This window comes from Desmodus rotundus, chromosome 2 (assembly GCF_022682495.2).
Source record: "Desmodus rotundus isolate HL8 chromosome 2, HLdesRot8A.1, whole genome shotgun sequence".
Classification (NCBI taxonomy): domain Eukaryota; kingdom Metazoa; phylum Chordata; class Mammalia; order Chiroptera; family Phyllostomidae; genus Desmodus; species Desmodus rotundus.
This window is the reverse complement of record NC_071388.1, coordinates 167,521,327-167,537,666: the sequence shown is the minus strand read 5'-3', so window position 1 is coordinate 167,537,666 and position 16,340 is coordinate 167,521,327. Positions and strand designations below refer to the sequence as shown.

The 16,340-nt window shown below is 36.2% G+C and overlaps 1 protein-coding gene across 2 annotated transcripts in view; it reads left to right on the top strand.

Moving 5' to 3' along the window:
• Positions 1–204: 204 nt before the first annotated feature.
• Positions 205–16,340, top strand: part of PDE1A (phosphodiesterase 1A) — a 219,929-nt gene continuing 203,793 nt past the window's right edge. The window contains exon 1 of one of the 2 annotated variants that reach the window (XM_053918830.1): positions 205–695. In XM_053918830.1, the coding sequence (XP_053774805.1) occupies positions 643–695 (53 nt within the window). In that variant the 5' untranslated portion in view covers positions 205–642. The remainder of the gene's footprint in view (positions 696–16,340) is intronic. The other variant, XM_024561559.4, reaches the window with a different exon arrangement.

Below are 16,340 nucleotides of genomic sequence, written 5' to 3'. Positions count from 1 at the left end.
TCAGTGTTAGTAAAAGCAAGATTGTAAAAAGAATTATCATCTCTTGAAGCAGAGCCAGCCACACAGCCCAAGCCCTTCTTTCTTCATGAATTTGTACACAGTTCTTATTTTAACAGAACAAACTTTCAGAGGATACTCACATGGGACTGCTGAACCAGCTGTACAACTTTTATTTTGAAGAAAAAGTTGAGCCTCAGAGCAGCCTGCCTTAAAGACAGGGAGGGACTTAGCTTTTCCGAGTTGAGCTTGACCAGCATGTGGAAGGAGCGCTCTCATGGCTGCAGTCACTTAGGGAGCTCCTACCTGGGTGCCACCGGGGAAGGCAGTTTTCTGTTTGTTTTGTTCTCTTTCTGAGAGTTCCGTGCACTTCTCTTGCCTGTATCAAAGTGACTGTTGGTGGTTTTTGCACACCCTGCTCTGTGGGGGAGTGCCCCGACGTGCCTGTCTTATGTGGCCTCTATGGACACACTGCTCAGCTGGCAGAGAGCAGGGAAGTTTTCTCCCAGCACCCAAAAAGAGAAAGAGGAAACTAGTTTTTCTTTCTGGGCTCCTTGCAGCACAATAGATCAGGATAAGCTTCCACATTCCCTCCCTGGATTTCTGGAGTGGTTTTCCAGGAAGAAATTATACCCTCACCTTTAAATGGATGACCATGTCACAATCAGGAAGAAACATCTCCAAAGACCCATCTTTAGGTAAGTAATGCTACATCCCAGGTGGCTCAGGGCCATCAGGAAAATGAATTTTTCTCCTCCATTCTTTACTTGGGAATTCTGGCACTAAGCTACAGCAAAGCAATAGAGTGTGCCTAAAGTTTAACTTCATACATACCAAGGGATTCCTGCTATTTTCTATTTTCTGAGATTCTGTGCACAAGCTCTTATCAACTGAAAACATAATTTTAAAAACATATTAGCTCTTCAAGCACACGAATGACATAGTATTGGAAAAACTTTTAAAACATTGTGCAATCCCTCGCTGTTTCTAATGGTTGCTCAGCTCTCTAAATGGGAAACACTGTGTTTGGTTCTTTCACCTGATTACACCCAGAGGTAATGTTTTAATGCTGCCAATGCTACACTTCTTTGCAGTAATGTGTGTGGAGACAAATTTGAACTTGATAGCTACTGTTCGAGAGTCCATTTTACAGCTAGTTCAGGAGTATTTGTGTAGCAGTTAAGGGAACAATGGAGCAATCAGATAAATTTTACACTGTGGTGGACTCCATGTCTAGGATAGATACAGTATAATTGATTGAGCTAAGGTTTTATTTTGTGAGGATGGACATTCTCTAAGATTGTAGCAATTTCTTCATTGACTCTTTAACTCTTGATTCTTCGTTACCTATTATGTACTTTAGAGTTCAGAATTGGGAATTAAGAATTTTAAAGTAGCTAGAAAATGGACATAAGCACTTTCTGCCTCTTAAAACAGAATATTAAAAAGCATGTAAACTATATATCAATTTTGTGCTACCCCCAAAATAATATCCTAAAGAAGCGAAGATGCTACATTTTAATAGTACTAAATGTTAGAGTCAAGTTGTAGTCACTGGTTGTTGATTTGGAATTGACTACAGGATAATAGAAGTTTGTGGATGGAATTCCTAGCATTCTGTGGATGTTACGTAATAAATGAGAGTGGACCTCAAGGAGTATGATTATACAAAATGTGGCAACTTTTATGTGTTTATTAAGCATTATTATAGTATTATTAATAGTAATATATGCTTCAGGAATGCTTTAAACAAAATTCTAGCACAAATGCATTTATAACCTTCTCTTGAAGGTAAATTACATTTAAATCTATACATGTGTATTTAATATCATAATCTATGTCTACTTAAATATACATTTGTTAATTTTATACAGCAATGGCAGCAAATAATCAAACATCCAAAATGACCCCCAAATTTGTATCCATTTGCCATATTTCCTAAAAAGTTGTCCCAGTTCTCTATTTTAATTTTTAATTTCTTCCAAGTGCATGTATGAATTCAAAAAGACACGACAGTTGCACAGATGATTCTGATGTCAGCTTTGCTGAGGCACCGCTCACAGAGGGCACCTGCAGAACTTCCAGAAGGCAACATTGTGTTGGGTAAAGCCGGACCCTCTTAGCCAGCATCTTCAGTGTATTACCCCACTGGGGATCTGTTGTGATGATGCAGGTGGTCCCTCCTCACTGGTGTTGGCCAAATCCTTGTTAGCTCCTGATGAATGGATATGCTTAGGTGCCACTCACAGGTAGTTGCAACTCAGCTGTGCTACCGTTCTTTTTTATAACAAGAATAGATCCTTTGTGGAAGCTGAGATTCTTTGCCTAGATAGTTGGAATAAAATTTGGTAAATTCGAGTGATTGCTTCATGATCCTGGGAAGTTAGAAGAGAAAAAGTAGCTATGGAAGAGGACATACTTTCACCCTAGCAATTGTTTCAAGCAAGTGTAGAAATGGTCCCTGACTGAAAACAGGTTGGGGCCAGATGCAGGGCTGACTGGTCTACTTCCAAGTTGACGGCTGGCTTTGCCTTCCTCAGGGTATGCCTGTGATGAAGACAACGGGAGGTGGACGGTAGAATACAGGATTCAAATGACCAGGCATATTGCCTCAGAGAAAGTTTTGGGTTGTTCTTCAGTTAAAAACAGCATGGGCTTTCCGATAGCTAATTGTACTTTTGAGCAAGTTGGGAAGTAGTTTAAGTGTGCCTTTGTCATCTTTGGCCCACATTTCATGCCCCCACTTCGCTTCCTTCACCAGCCTTCATTTCCTAGGTCTCTTGTCTCCTTGGGCCCCCCAGGACTGCCCAGCCTTTCACACTGAGACATCTTTCTCAGACCTGCTTTCCGGTCAAGAACCCATGTACCAGACCTTTCCTTCTTACTGTGCACCTGTTCGCACCCACTTCCCAAGGGCTTTGCACACTAGTTCTCAATCTACTTGGTAAGCAACTCTCTGCTAGACTGTTTTGTATGTGGTAGTTACAAGTTTAACAGAAATTTTGTGAGATAATATCTTGGCTGTTTATATATAATTCATTTAAAATATCAGTCATTAAGAGAGATCAGTCAAGAAATTTTTTTGAAAATATCTGACATGTTGACAAACATTCAAATTTCTAAATACAGGCTGCTTTCTCCTGCAACTGAACCCACAGCTTTAATTGAATTCACCTGGCCGTCTTTGACTGGCTACAAGTGCTGAGAATCTGCGCTATGATACTGGGGAGGTTAGGCGTGATAAAGAGTAACAAACTGTGTTGCCCTCACGGGACATTTGATCCAGTACATCCCTAGAGAACAATGGCACGGGCAGATGGTGGGTGCTAAAGAGGAAGTAACAATGTCCTGGGAAATTGTAATGGAAGACACATATTTCAGTGATGACTAAATGCATTGAGAGAGAGAAGAGCAAAATTTCTTAAAATTTAATTTTGAGGCTGAATTAACATCAACTTTCATTAGCATAATTTCCCTAAATTTCATACAGCGAAAGTCATTCATCAAGTGTTGAAAGTTGGCTGTGAGGTTTTACACTACAACCTGGTGAACACTGAACTTCCATGGCCACATACCATCCTGGGAAGACCGGGAGGAATCTTACATTGTTATTTAGATTCTGCCTCCAAAAATGTCTGTCTCGTACAATGGCGATTCCCAAATCATCTCACCAGTTAGGTTACCGGATCTATAATTTAAAGTCCTTTGTGGAAATTTTAGGTTAATAGTTTTACAGCAGGTCTATGATGCAAGGAAAAAAGTCAAGTTTCCTTTACGGCCAAGATGGGAGGGTATGTGATATTTTTCATGCATATCATGCGTGACTTTGGGATCAAGGAGACCACTCAGCCCTGAGCATATATAAGCATGCATCTCAAACACTTCTGCCTGCAGACATTCCTGCAGCTCAGACTTGCATAGAAAAAAGAGATTTTCCCTTTACTCAAGAGATACACTTCAGGTTTTATGATTTTCCAGGAAGGAACCACTGTCACAAAATGTATATTAATGTTTTCAACCACACTGAGTTAGCTCCTCAACACTTAGAAAATAAAATTATGTAGACCTGTAACATCCAAGGCGGGGATCACACCTGATATTGAAGGTCTCTAATAAAGACATTCCCTTTGACGTTTAAACATCTCTTTTTCTGCTTTACCACAGAGTTTTATTTTTGGTAATCACAATTTATCTCTTTATGTAAATAGATTCAATAGTTAACAACACCCTTCAGGTAAAGTACCTTTATGTAACTCTCATGGACAATTGCTGAAGACACTTTCATATTACTACATACTCATATTTCTTAGTGAACTTTCTATAATCCCATGGAATAGATCAATCTTACACTTGATAAGAAGAAAAGTCTTTTTCTCCTAATGAAATTGCATCAGTGAAAATATCTTACCTGAATTGTACCACCTTGAAGAGCTTTAGTCTGGGTTTTTATTATAACTATCTTCTACTTGATTTGATATTTTATTAAATTTTATTATATGGACATCATTTTATGTTTGTTGCTTTAAATTCTTTGTAAAGGTAGGAAAAAGGTGAATGTAAAAAATAAATAGAAACTTCTCTTACATGTTAAGCCTTTTTTAGTGTTCTTTGGAACCAACAGCTTTTTGAACCTCTTCAGAGTTCAAAAGTGGAAGTTACTTTTGTGGTGACTTTCCATCCGAAGTAGCACTAAAAAACCATAGATGAAATCATATAAATCATTCTTCATCAGCCCTGGAACTGAGAGCGGTCTGTGCCTCCAGGATCTGAGACAGTCAAGCTCAAGTCAAACGGCTGCCAGGGCCCCAGAGAAATGAGAACCACGCTGAGGTCTCCACAGCCTGTAGAACGTGCTATTTCATCTCTCCATGCCTTTAAAGAAGTTTTATTTTTACAAGTATCTGTTAGCAGAGGAATTCTGAGTGTGTTCTTGGCAGGCAGAGTCTCTTCACATAGAAATGTAGAAAGCAATAGCATGGAATAAAAAAGCCTAGGAAAAGAAAGGCAGATTCTAATTTTGTTTGTGGACCTCATAGGGATGGTTAGTAACCTTATTGGTGTGTCTGAATTCTAATTTTGAGGTCATGATCTATGCTTCATAGAGGAATATTATGAAATATTAGTTGCACAATTAAAATCACACACCCATTTTGGGGTATAATCATTTTTCTTTATTCTCATATTTAAGCTCAATGTATTAACATCAGTGTCAATGCTAAACCAGAAGGTTGCTAATATTCAGGGGTATATACCACATTTGAGATTTTCACATATTAATAAGGTGGACACTTGACTGACTTTGCTAACTGCTAGTAGTTTTCAAGGCAAGGTATTTAGATAGTATTCAATTATTCAGATGTTTCACACCTTTTTCCTTCAGTATTTTGGGAACAATAAAATACATACACAGATAATATAAAATGCGAAGTCACCTCAAAATATAAAAAATTGTAATACATTATTGGACATTGATAGTTTTATCTCATAAATATTTAAGTATTTATGGCAGTCTTTGACTTAAGTCTCTTTTTAACACCTTTCCCTCACCAAAAATATGTACTTTAAACAGAAATATATTAAGTACCTAGTCATCAAACTGAAAAGTGATTACATAGAAAAAAATTATGTATGAAGTGATGAAGTAGCATAATATATTAAACATCTTTTCTTTTTTAATGCAGTGAATTGCTCATCAGAAAAAGAGGTATGTAAATCAAATATGAAATATAATACCACCTATGTTTAAAAAAATATTATGCCAGTTTTGAGCTCTAAGACAAAAGTGATTGTGAATTTGTTTATTTAAAGAAGAGAGAGAGAGAGAAAAGAGAAAATGAATTTATCTGCAATGGTCACATTGTTACATGCCAGATATTGAATTTTAGCTATTTTTTAAAGAAGATATAAATGAATGATGCTTTTTATGGGATAATGAATTGATAAAAATTATTATATTTAATTTATTCCCTCTTGCTATAAAAGTGAAAATACTTCTGGAAATAGACATAGTAAAATGAATTGAAAGTTAATGACACTATCAGATACAATGCTAATTAGAAGAAAAATGTATTTTATTACAGAGATGTTTATTAAAATTAATCTTTTTGTTATCTAGGTCAGGATGTTATAGCTGGTGGTCACAGGTCATCCATTGATTGACTTATAAAGTAAGGAACAGACACAAATTGATCTTTAAAATAGATTACAAAGGTCAAAGCAAAACAACACACACATATGAATGTAAGGCATATGGTAATTAATGTTTAACATGAAGGAAATTATCAGAAATTGTTATACCCTTTTTCCTCAGTTGTACTCAAAGTAGCTCTAATTTCTAAGTGTTCATTACAAACAGATAAACTGTAATTTGATACACATGTTAAAGATAAGCAGTAAACAATTTACTCCTGCTTGTATTATTTCAACCACAGTCAACACAAATTTAAATTACGTCCAATAAACTTATCATCACTAGCAGTGGCAACATTTGGTATTAATATTAATACTAAGGGCTGCCATTCATCAAAATCTTAGTGTATTTTTAGTCAAGCTCCAGACATAGAGTCTTAAGTGCAGCTCCATCAGGAAGTAGTAAATCCACAGTTAATAATTTTTGCTATGGATCCAGGAACAAGAATGGATTAGAATACAGGATGATGTCTCTAACTTGGTAGCTATGCAAGTCGTGTTTTGTAAGCTAGAGAAGGTTGGAGATAGTTGCATTTATCGCAGACATTGGTACGATTTAGAAGTGGCGTTTCAGAGATTCCTGATGTTTGATTTGAGGAGAGTCAGGCTATGCAATTCCTGGGGATAATTTACTGGTTTATGCTATCAGGAAAATTTTATATTTGGAATAGTCAGCCTGTTACATATAGTGTTTAGGTAAGAATCAATTGAAAATAATAAAAATACTAAAGAATACCTGTAAGTCTGTAGAGATGGAATAAGGTTAAAGAAGTCTGCTGTATTTATAAACCCAATCTCTTCAGTTCTGTCACTGGACATGACGTAATTTTGTGAGTTCTCATGGGAAAGCTTCAGTTTATTTATGTCTTTGATTAAGGCCACTTGGATATGAGCTCTAATTGAGGGAAATCCAACATTTCCTGAATTGGAGCTGCTGGAAGTCTATGGGGCATGTCACAGTGCCTTTGACAGAGCAGACGCTCAAGCTTCCAGATTTGTTATCTGCAGAACATCCCAAGCCTGCTCCATTAAAGCCTTATATTTCGTTATGGAGAAGAATTAATTCTTAGTCAAATTGGTGTCCATTTTTAGTGTGTTGGTGGCTACAGCCTTTAGGATCTTAGGGTATTGTTTTTAGAAGAGTTGTTTATTAAGTAAAACAGGTGTTTAAATATTAATTATATATTTATTAACCTATTATTTATAGCATCAAAAGTCATGGGCTTTTTAAATAAAAGTCCTCACTTCAGCTTTAAAAACATTAATATTTAATTTGACATTTTTCAGGATCAAAGAGCTTGGAGCAAATTATAGACCACTGATAATGAGAAACAGTAGAACTGTTTCTGTGACATACTAATGTGGCAATTTTTGAGTCCTAATTGAGGAAGGAAAGGAAAATCCCATTAAGTCCAGTCATTTTTAAATTATATTATTTAAAAAATGGATAAAAGTAGGAGCATATGACAATTTGGGGCCATCTGGTTGTTAGATATTTTCCTCTAATGAAGATTCCAAATGGTTATAACTATTTCAGTGGTTATGTCTTTGTGAAGTAACAGAAAAGTAGAAAAAGGGGGCTCTTGCTAATTTCTGTGCCTATTAATGAAGCATTTGCTTTGGCTACATCCAATTTTTTTTCTCTGAAATCCCAAGTGAGCTACGTGTATCATTTCATTCTATTACAATTATTTGAGAAAGGCCAGCAATTCTCCTGCATACCTGTAAGATTTTTGAGGCCAAAATAAGTATTGAACTCATCATTGGTTTTCCACAACTTTTAGAGGACTGTGTGTCATGAATATGCATTTGCCCAGTCTTCAAATTTAAATACCCAGAGGGACCATGCCAGTATTGTAAGTGTGCGAAATAAGAAGCATTGGGAACTGCAGCCCAGGAGCCCCCAACTGGGGAGCTGCTTAAGTGTTTGTATATTCCAGAAAAACTACCCGGCGGACTAACCAGTGTGGACTTGCCATTTATCACTCACATTACAGGGAAGTGCACCGACAGGGAGAGCCTGCACCTCCTCCAGTCTGAGGCTTGTTATAAGGCGTCCCAGAAAAAGGAGGCATGTGTCCTATGTGTGACTCTAAACTAGATCACTTCAGTGTGTATGTGCAGAAAGAAAGGTTAAGAAGCAGTCACAGGACCAGAAGCTGCTTCTAAAAGGAGTTAAGGAGGGAGTGACAATCCATTCCTGAAACAATACACATTCCCTCTGGCCAGGGGGTCCCTGGCCAGCCCTCATCACAGGTGGTGGAAGGGGGCATGTCTTGAGCTACCCTACAGGAATCAAGGTAGGTGGGGAAAAAAAAGCATTTAATTTCACATTTTTTAAAGCCTCTGAGAGACTAAACAAAATCCAGCTACAGGCTGCTAGCTGGTGACCCTTGAAATGAATAATTTGCCTAGTTAGGACCATGTTGTGGTGACTCTCCATTTTCAGTGTGAGTGATGGCTAGTAAATCTTGACTGAAAATCCTTGAAGCAACATCCAAAGGATTACTACGGGCATGGGTACTCGGTTCTTATTTTTAATAGTAAAGAATAAAAAAACTATATTTTATATCATATACATATTGATGATATTCTGTACATAATTTTGTAGTGGTAAAGAAATACATGAAGAAATATATAACTTTTGAATGAGTAAAATGCATTAACATTAGCCCAAAATTGAATAATTTCAGAATCAGGGAATTCAAAGTCTCTAGCCTGTTCTACCTTTGCACAACTATGACTTGTTAGAAAGTATTTTATTACATGGAAATCTGTCTTCCTCCATTCAGTACAACTTACTTTTCTTTCTTAGTAGAATTGGTATGAGAAGGATACAAATGCTCTTTTACAGAATAGCCTTTCAAACACTGAAGACAATTGTATTAGTTGTTGCTGTTTATAAATCTCCCTAAAACATAGTGGCTTAAAACAGCAGGAGTCTACAGATCAGCTGAGTGGTTCTCTGATTTGTGCCAAACTTGATTGAACTAAATGGGCTTTCTCATGCAACTGTGGCCAGATTGTGGATTTGCTGGGAGCTGGCCGGTCTAGGAAGACCTTGGTTTTGCAGTTTGGGTTTCCTCTATGTACCTCTCATATCTTTCCAGAACGCTAGCTTTGACACGTTCTCAGGGTAATAGCAGGAATCCCAGAGAGGAAGCAGAAACTTACACTTTTCGAAGGCTTTGGTTGAGTCTGAATGAGTCAAGTTGCTACTGTTCCATTGAAAAAATCAAAAAGCCACATGGCCAAGTCCAGGGTTGATGTGGAAGTGCATTACTAATGGGAAGCATATGCAATAGTCAGTTGATGCCATTAACACTCTATGAAAGCTCTTATGCTTTTTCTAATTCTTCTTCCTTTAGTCCATCCTTAGTAGATTCAGTCATTGAAGAGAGAACACATACTTTGTATTTTTATTTCATGTTAAAGATATGTGGGTGGCAATGAGGATAGGAAAAACATATTAACAGAATAATGAAGTTCTGTTGAACTTCAGGTGGCTGATGGGTCACATGTGACTCCCCTGACTCCAGGATTATAGCATGCCTGAGATTCTGGGTTTAAAGTGTTTTAAAAGTTAAAAGTTAAAAAAAATCTTCACCTAATTGCCTAAAACATGAGATATTACATCCATAATAATCTCCCACATTTTCCAAGTTCCTCTGGAGATTTGATGTATACCAAGTGTCATGTTAAGAGATGAGAAAATTAGTTATTTTAATGGAAGCTGAATATAGTTAATTATATAATTTTGTACAATTCAATTTCAATTCCACTAAAGCTATAACATGGAAAGGAGGTCTTGAAAATAGTAAATTAAAATGATGTTTCCTTATGCATCCAAATCATACTTGTGTCTCTTTCATAATGTATATTCTCTCAAATCTATGATTATTATCTTGTAAAAATTATTTATTTTTAGTGGGGTAAATTTATGATATTGTTTTCTGGACTGAACATTCCCAAACATTACTATAATGAGTAAATATTTTCACAAAAGCCACAAATTACATAATTTCTCTTTTAAATCAGTGATTCACAAAATGAATCTGTTTGCTATTGACATTAGAATTGCAGTTTGCAAAACCAAGACAAAACCAAACCAAAACAATCTTCTGAAGACCTAACCTCAGATACTCTGTCTAATAGGTTGAGGAGTAGAAAGTTCTGATGTGTTTCTACATGCTAGCCAGGTCATGCTGAGTCCTAGCTGGATTTGGGAGCCACTTTTCTAAATGTTATAATTTACATGAAATAGAAATGGAAGAGCAGAGTAATTTGGAAAACATTTTAACAAGATTAGCATCATCATTGGAAATGTAAGTGGATTTTTCCTTTATTTATTTCATTAAAAAATGTCTATAGCTACAGGGGAACTATGAATAAGAAAATGATTGTTTCCCCTCTAAAATGTCTTAGCTGTCCCCCTTTTTATGGTTTAAAAGTATAAGATATAAACTACTTAAGATATAAGATATAAGATATAGGTTTAAAAAGTATAGATATAAACTACTATGAACTGCAAAGCAAAGGTTGTAAACATTGTGTGTTAAAATCACTGGAGTTTTTAAAGAAAATTCTAATGCGGGGACTGTATCTCAGACCTATTATATCAAAATCACTGAATGAAATGCACCATTCAGGGGTTTTTTCTTTTTTCAAAATTCTCTAGATATTTTAAATTGTACAGCTAAGTTTGAGAACTATTGCCCTGATTTGAAGGACAGGGGAAGCATAGTGATGGATGAAGGAGAAACATTTGAGGGCCAACATTGAAGGGAGCAGATAATTTTGACAGGCAAGAGGAAAAAGGAGAAAAGGATATCAAGAAGATGGTATAGTCCAAACAAAAGCGTGGGAATACAGAAGTGCATGAAGTGTTTGGGAGGCTCTTGGGGAAAGGGAGAATTCCTGATTGGCCAGCACAGAGCTGAGCTTCTGCATATGGAGGGATGTGTGGCTGAAAGTTTGGTTAGGGCTAGCACGTCAGTAGCCATTTATTCACCCATCTGCTCTGTTGTTAATACTGACAAATCTGATAAACTGAACTCTTAGTCTCAATATTTCCAAAATACTATTTCATCACAGAACATCATTCCCCTGAGATGCTCTGAACAAAAGCATCAGATATGTTTGGGAAACACTGCCTGTCACATTCACTTTCCTCTTAGAGATTAGAAGCCATATTAGAATTTTTACAGTGAAACTTAAGTTTTTTTACTCCTGTATTTCCCCAAACATTTCATTTCTACATAATATTTATTAATACACCTAGAAATTCGTGTTTCAAGTTCGTTTTTGTCCCTCTAAATTTTCCCTAGATATGTCTCCTTTACTTTTCTGAAATTCACTTTGCTTCAGCTAGTCTTCTTTCTTTCTTTCTTTATTTTCTTATTTATCTGGGATAAAGTCTGACGCCAAGAAATGTCTCCAGAGTTGCCACTTTTCATCTACATGGAGAAGCTTAGCAAAGTTGCATAATTGGGAGAATAGCTAAATGTTCTATTACATAACTGGAATGGTCTGAGGTTAAAAGAGAGAAAAAGAAATATTTTGAAAGTATAGAGAAATGATGAACAATGTCACATTATTGAAACAGCTGAGGTAAATTAAAAAATAACAGATGGGAGTTATGTGCAGATCATCACACCCAGGTATCACTGTACACACAAGTCTGGCAGCTTTTTACTAGCTTCTGTGCTTTGTCCTCATTTCATCCCGGAGAGACTTTTATTTAAGCATTGCCTTTAAGTTTACGAGTAAAAAGCAGGCCATTCAAAATCTGCAAATAATGTCATTTTGAATAATGATGTCCTATGTTTGTGTAGAATCTCATAGCAAGAGTTTTGAAAAAAAATTTTACTTCTGTTATACTTTTTGTTTACACAATATCCTTGTGAAGAGAAAGGAAACCCATTTCATAGGTGAAGAAAACTGAAGCTCAAGGACTCACAGCAAGTCAGGGAAGAAACACTGAAGAGTACTGACATTAAGAACAAGAAGAGTTAGGTGTGGCTTGCCATTACAGGGTGCATCTTCATAACAGATAATCTGAGGAGACCTTAAGATAATCTGAGAGACCAGGCCAGCCATTCAGTCCTTCCTTGAGGTATAACCCATTCTCATTAGCCAGGGAGTGATTTGAGTCACCTTAGAAGTGTTTTCTTAGCTACTCAGAATTATTTAATACCTATGATATCTGTAAAGATTTTCTCTTCTGAGGTAGAGCAAGGGGGAAAAAACTGACCAAGGTAAATTCTCATGTGTCCTCTGGGCCATATGATTCACTGTGATGACTGTACATAGATTTCTCAGGTCACACATGAGTCACTCACTAGGAATTTTAGAACATAAAATACTGTCTCCAGAAGGAATAAAGAAAGAGGACGGAAAAGAAAGATAAAGCAGTTGGTTTGAAAGTATTTCTAAACAGAAGAGATTTGTTGCTGCCATAATATAAATAGTATTTTCCTAGGCAGCAGCTGAAGGAAGTGGCTTTGAGGTTGTGCATGACTAGAAGTAGATTTCATTATGACTTCACTATGATTTCATTAATAGAAATTATTAAAATATAATTTTACAAGAGCCATCCAATTCATCTTTTCTTAAGACTTTGCTTTCTGTAAGTTTCTTAACACTAAAATATGCTTGAAATTTACTTTTTGAGGTGTTTTGTTTTATTCTTGAGTGCCATAACACTTTCATGTTCTGTTATTTTAAAATATTTTACTTTATTGTGTTTTTTTCCTAAATTAACATACTAACAATCTATTTTTAGAGAGAAAATAAATCCGATATTTTATTTGACAAATAATAATAACCTTGCAAGACTATTTTCTCTCTCTTAAGAATCATATATTTATAAAATTTTTACCAATGGACATACAATTTTTTATGGTATAGGGTGGTAAAAATACAATTTATTTAAAGTACATTTCACTTATAAAGTGGATCCATTATTTCTTTTTTCATTTATTTTTATTTTATTTTATTGTTGTTCAATTACAATCATCCTAATTTTCCCCTCCCTCACCCACCCTCATTCCTACAGTCGATATTTGCTTTTTTAAAAAATGAAAAAACAATTTTTGAATACATTGTGAGGAACTAAACAGCTCTACTAAATGACCATTGACCTAAACTTTATATAAATATTCTTATTAATTCTGTATACCGGTTTTCAGACACACTCATGTGGAAGTGGAGCTGCTGAAGTTGAGTAATTGTGACCGGTGTATATAATTTGGTTCACTTGTTTTACTTTATCGGTCTTCCTACCTACCAAGCCATAGTTTCCGCTTCTTCCTCTCAGCACAGTAGGCCAGTTAGCCTCCCTCACCCACTTAATGGAGGCTCTGTCAACACTGCTCTGGCGAAGGGCCCTAGCAGCCTCCAGTGTTTCCTGCTAGGGTATCTCTCTTGCAGATGTCTAAATAAAACTCTTTCAGTCTCTCCTCTTCCTTTTTTCTTCCCCCTCTTCTGCCAGACACCAGAATCTAGTATTTATTCTGTGAGAACGATTTACTTTAGACCCAGAAAACTAAAGGTTATGCCAATTAGTGTGTTATCCTGAGGAATTCTACCTGCAACTCTAAACATTGGGGCATTTAAGGCCAATTCAAGGCTATGAGTTTAAATCTGAGCAGACGAGGCCTTAGGACTTGTAGGTGGAATATTGGTTTGATTTACACTTTCCTATAAAGATTGGGATGCCACCGAGAGGGTTTGGAATTCCATGTTTGAGACCGTCCTAGACTCCACTGCTTAGGTGGTAACTCTGTAACTTATTGAGTAACTTGAAGATGCTAATTCTAGAATAAGTTTTCTTTAATTTTTCCACGCCACCGAGTCCCGATTCAGTCTCTCTTCATTAAAGTGTAGAGTGGCTGCTCTTTCCACACCCTCCCATTAACTGCTCCAGTCCCTGCAAAGCCACTTCCCGTAATCTCAGCTATCTCCTCCGGTGGGAGATTCCTAAATCTACGTTTGCAGATCTCAGTTTTATCTTTGGTGACAATTTACATTTATTTCCATCTCTTAGACATGTTCACCCGGATGATCTTCTCTACCTGATACTGAACTATCTCAAAGAGAGCTTTCATAACACATACTTACTCTATAAAAGTAAGTTTAGGGGCACACGTGTTCATGTTTCTAAACTTTGTCCCTTGCAACACTAATGTTCCATAAGATTTAGCATTTTTGCACACACACACACACACACACACCCCTTTACACAATTTCCCAGAACTTTATGTTTACGTTAAATGTAAATATTTAAGAGGAAGATATGATATTTAGTGTTTCCTAAATTGACAGTGGAACCCTCTTTTTGTTGCATATGTGTAAACATAGCAAAGTCTCCAGTAAATTGTCGTTTGAGAAACACTTCTTAGATGAGCAGCCTAGCCTAGCTGCCTTGAGCCTGTTTGTTGATGCCTGCTGAGGAAAGTACAAAATGTTTCCCTGTGCTTCCATTCCTCTGGTTACTCAGACATAAAATCTTGGTTATTTTTGATGCCTTTCTACTTCTTCTATTACAAAACAAATATCAGGTTCTTTCAATGATGTTCTTTAAAAAGTACTTAGCGCTCTCCTTTTTTTCTTTGTGTCTTTTAACTTCAAAACCCTTTCTCCCTCTCATCTAAAATTTTATGACATTTTTCAGATTAACCTAATTTCTAGCCCCCTTCCCCAGCTCCTTGTTTCTAGAGTTATCAGATGAGTCTTCGGAGCTTTGTCAGGGTTGCGTGCCCCCTCCTTCCATAATTGGCAGTGTAATCTTAGTTTTCAACCAAGTGAAATACTGATTCTTCTGGCATTCCAACCACTTTATACCTACTCTCTATTTACCTCATGTTCTTCCTCCTTTCACAAATCCTATGCTACCGTCATTCTAGATGACTCATTTTCCCCTAGGACCTGTCTTATGCTTCCCTTCCTGAGCCTATGTTCACTCTGCTGTCTGTTTCAACATTCCATCTCATGTCTGAACTTCCTCTCTGTTTTCATCCATGCTTCAAGTCCCAATTCAAATGCTATTGTCTTCATAAAGTGTTCCCTGATTCTTCCAGCAAAAATAAACCTCTCCTGTCTTTGGCTTTAATGGTAGTAACCTTTCTCTTTTCCTAGCTCTGTATTTCTCAGCATATTTGACAGAAATTGGTATGATTATTATTTTATTTTGTACATATCTTATCTTCCCTTCTTATGAATTCATTGATGGCTGAGGCTTTGTTATATGTATAGAATTACACAACAATGAAGTCAGAAAAACCTTATATCTAGCATTGGGTTGACCAAAAAGTTTGTTTGTTTTTCTTCTGTAAGGTGGCTCTAGTAGCACTTAGTAGTCTTAACTCCATTTGAAACAATTTTGTTAGATTGTATTGTGACAACTGTCATATCAGTGTGCATTTAAAAAAACATCAAAATTGGTTAATTTTCGTGAAGCCATTTTAATATTGAAGATGGAAGAAAATATACAACATTTTCAGCACATTATGCTTTATTATTTCAAGAAAGGTAAAATGCAACAGAAACACATACAAAAAGATTTGTGTGGTGTGAGGAGAAGGTGCCGTGACTGATTCAATGAACGTGTCAAATGTGGTTTGCGAAGTTTTGTGCTGGAGATTTCTTGCCAGATGATGCTCTATGGTTGGGTAGACCAACGGAAGTTGATATTGATCAAATTGAGAATAATCAACATTATACCATGTGAGAGATAGCTGATATGTTCAAAATATCCATATCAATAAAGCTATGGATAAAAATGAAAAATCTGTCTTTTATTTTATGGAGAAAACCATATGAACTTTTTGGCCAACCCAATACAACTCTCTTACTTCATAGATGAATAAAAGAAAAACTTTAAGACATTAAATATTTTGACCAAGTTCTCACAGCTAGTTTGTGGCAGAGTCAGGACTAGGATACAAGTCTTAACTCTCAATTCAGTGCTCTTTCTAGCCTAACCTATTTGCATCTCTAATACTTCTAGTCCATGTTAATAATACCTATTGATAATCTGCCATGTACCAGAGATCTTACCTATATTATATCTAATTGTAAGAGTAATACTGGAATATGGTCATTAGTATCCCTATATTACTAATAAAGAAATGAAAGTTCAGTGAGTTTAAATA